The sequence below is a fragment of the Chaetura pelagica genome, unplaced genomic scaffold (assembly GCF_000747805.2).
Source record: "Chaetura pelagica isolate M959 unplaced genomic scaffold, ChaPel_1.0 scaffold1082, whole genome shotgun sequence".
In the NCBI taxonomy this organism is placed as follows: Eukaryota; Metazoa; Chordata; class Aves; order Apodiformes; family Apodidae; genus Chaetura; species Chaetura pelagica.
The window spans coordinates 30250-31619 of NW_009952384.1; the positions used below are offsets into that span (position 1 = coordinate 30250).

The following is a 1370-nucleotide window of genomic DNA, read 5'->3' on the forward strand; positions in this document are numbered from 1 at the left end:
ACCCAAGGGTGGCTTCAGGACATCAGTGTCCTCCAGCCATTGGCCAACAGGAAGAGCACCCAGAGGTGGCTTCAGGCCACCAACTTTTCCCAGTGGTTTCAGGCCACCTAGGGGAGCACCTGGGGGAAGCTTCAGGCCACCAAAGCTCCCCAGTGATTGGCCAACATGGGGGTCACTCAAGGGTGGCTTCAGGCCACCAATGTCCTCCAACCATTGGCCAACAAAAGGAGCACCCAGCCAAGCTGAAGGAGCTCCAGGCCACCAGCCCACTCCAGTGCAAACCAGTAGGCTCTAGAAATCCCCAACCTGGTGACAACCCCACCCTTGTCTTCTTCAAAGGTGCAGGTTCCTTGAGCACCTTGGCTGACGGTGACATTTCTGCCCCCCACCCCTCCCCCAGGAGAAGACCCCAGGGGCTGGTGCCCCCCTTGGAAGATGCTCCCACCCTTTTTGATCAGCTCGATGGCCTTGGCTCTCTGGTCCACCCCGAAGCTCTCCCACTGCTGGGTGCTGTCCAGGTAGTGGGTGGCAATGACCGTGGGGGTCATCCCGATCATGTTCTGCTCCCCACAACCCGCCGGGGTGGTGATCAGGTGCTTCAGCTTCTCCCCATCGATGGCCTTCTCCACCATGATGGACATGGGGTTGCCTGGAGCAGAAGAAGAGGAGATGCCAAGCTTGGAGAGTGTGTGTGTGTGTGTCACCCCTCCCAGCTTGTCCCCAGGGGTGTCCCCTCCCCTGCTGTCACCTTGGATGCTGACTTTGGTCTCCGACTCGGTGTTGGGGACAATGTCAGAGAGGTTGGCTGCCCTCACCTTCTCCTCCTGCACACCATCTGTGGGGCATGATGGAGATGGGTGACCCCAAATCCCTCATGTCCCTTGTCCCCTCCCCCGGAGGTGCCCCAGCCCTGCCACACATCTGCACCGGGATGTCCCTTGTCCCTCAGGATGATCCAGAGACACATCAGGATGTCCCTTGTCTCCCCCAAGATGCCCCAGCTCCAGGCAGGATGTCCCTTGTCCCCGAGGTGCCCCAGCTCCAAGCAGGATGTCCCTTGTCCCCAGGGTGCCCCAGCTCCAAGCAGGATGTCCCTTGTCCCCAAGGTGTCCCAGCTCCAAGCAGGATGTCCCTTGTCCCCAAGGTGCCCCAGCTCCAAGCAGGATGTCCCTTGTCCCCAGGGTGCCCCAGCTCCAAGCAGGATGTCCCTTGTCCCCAGGGTGCCCCAGCTCCAAGCAGGATGTCCCTTGTCCCCAGGGTGCCCCAGCTCCAAGCAGGATGTCCCTTGTCCCCAGGGTGCCCCAGCTCCAAGCAGGATGTCCCTTGTCCCCAGGGTGCCCCAGCTCCAAGCAGGATGTCCCTTGTCCCCA

The 1370-nt window shown here is 61.2% G+C and overlaps 1 protein-coding gene across 1 annotated transcript in view; it reads right to left on the reverse strand.

Annotated features, from left to right (window-relative positions):
* Nucleotides 1–1370, reverse strand: part of C3 (complement component 3) — a gene marked incomplete at both ends in the record, with an annotated part of 53280 nt that overhangs the window by 30032 nt on the left and 21878 nt on the right. Inside the window, 2 exons of the mRNA XM_010008174.1 lie at nt 446–649; nt 749–835. Coding sequence (XP_010006476.1) covers nt 446–649; nt 749–835 — 291 coding nt within the window. The remainder of the gene's footprint in view (nt 1–445; nt 650–748; nt 836–1370) is intronic.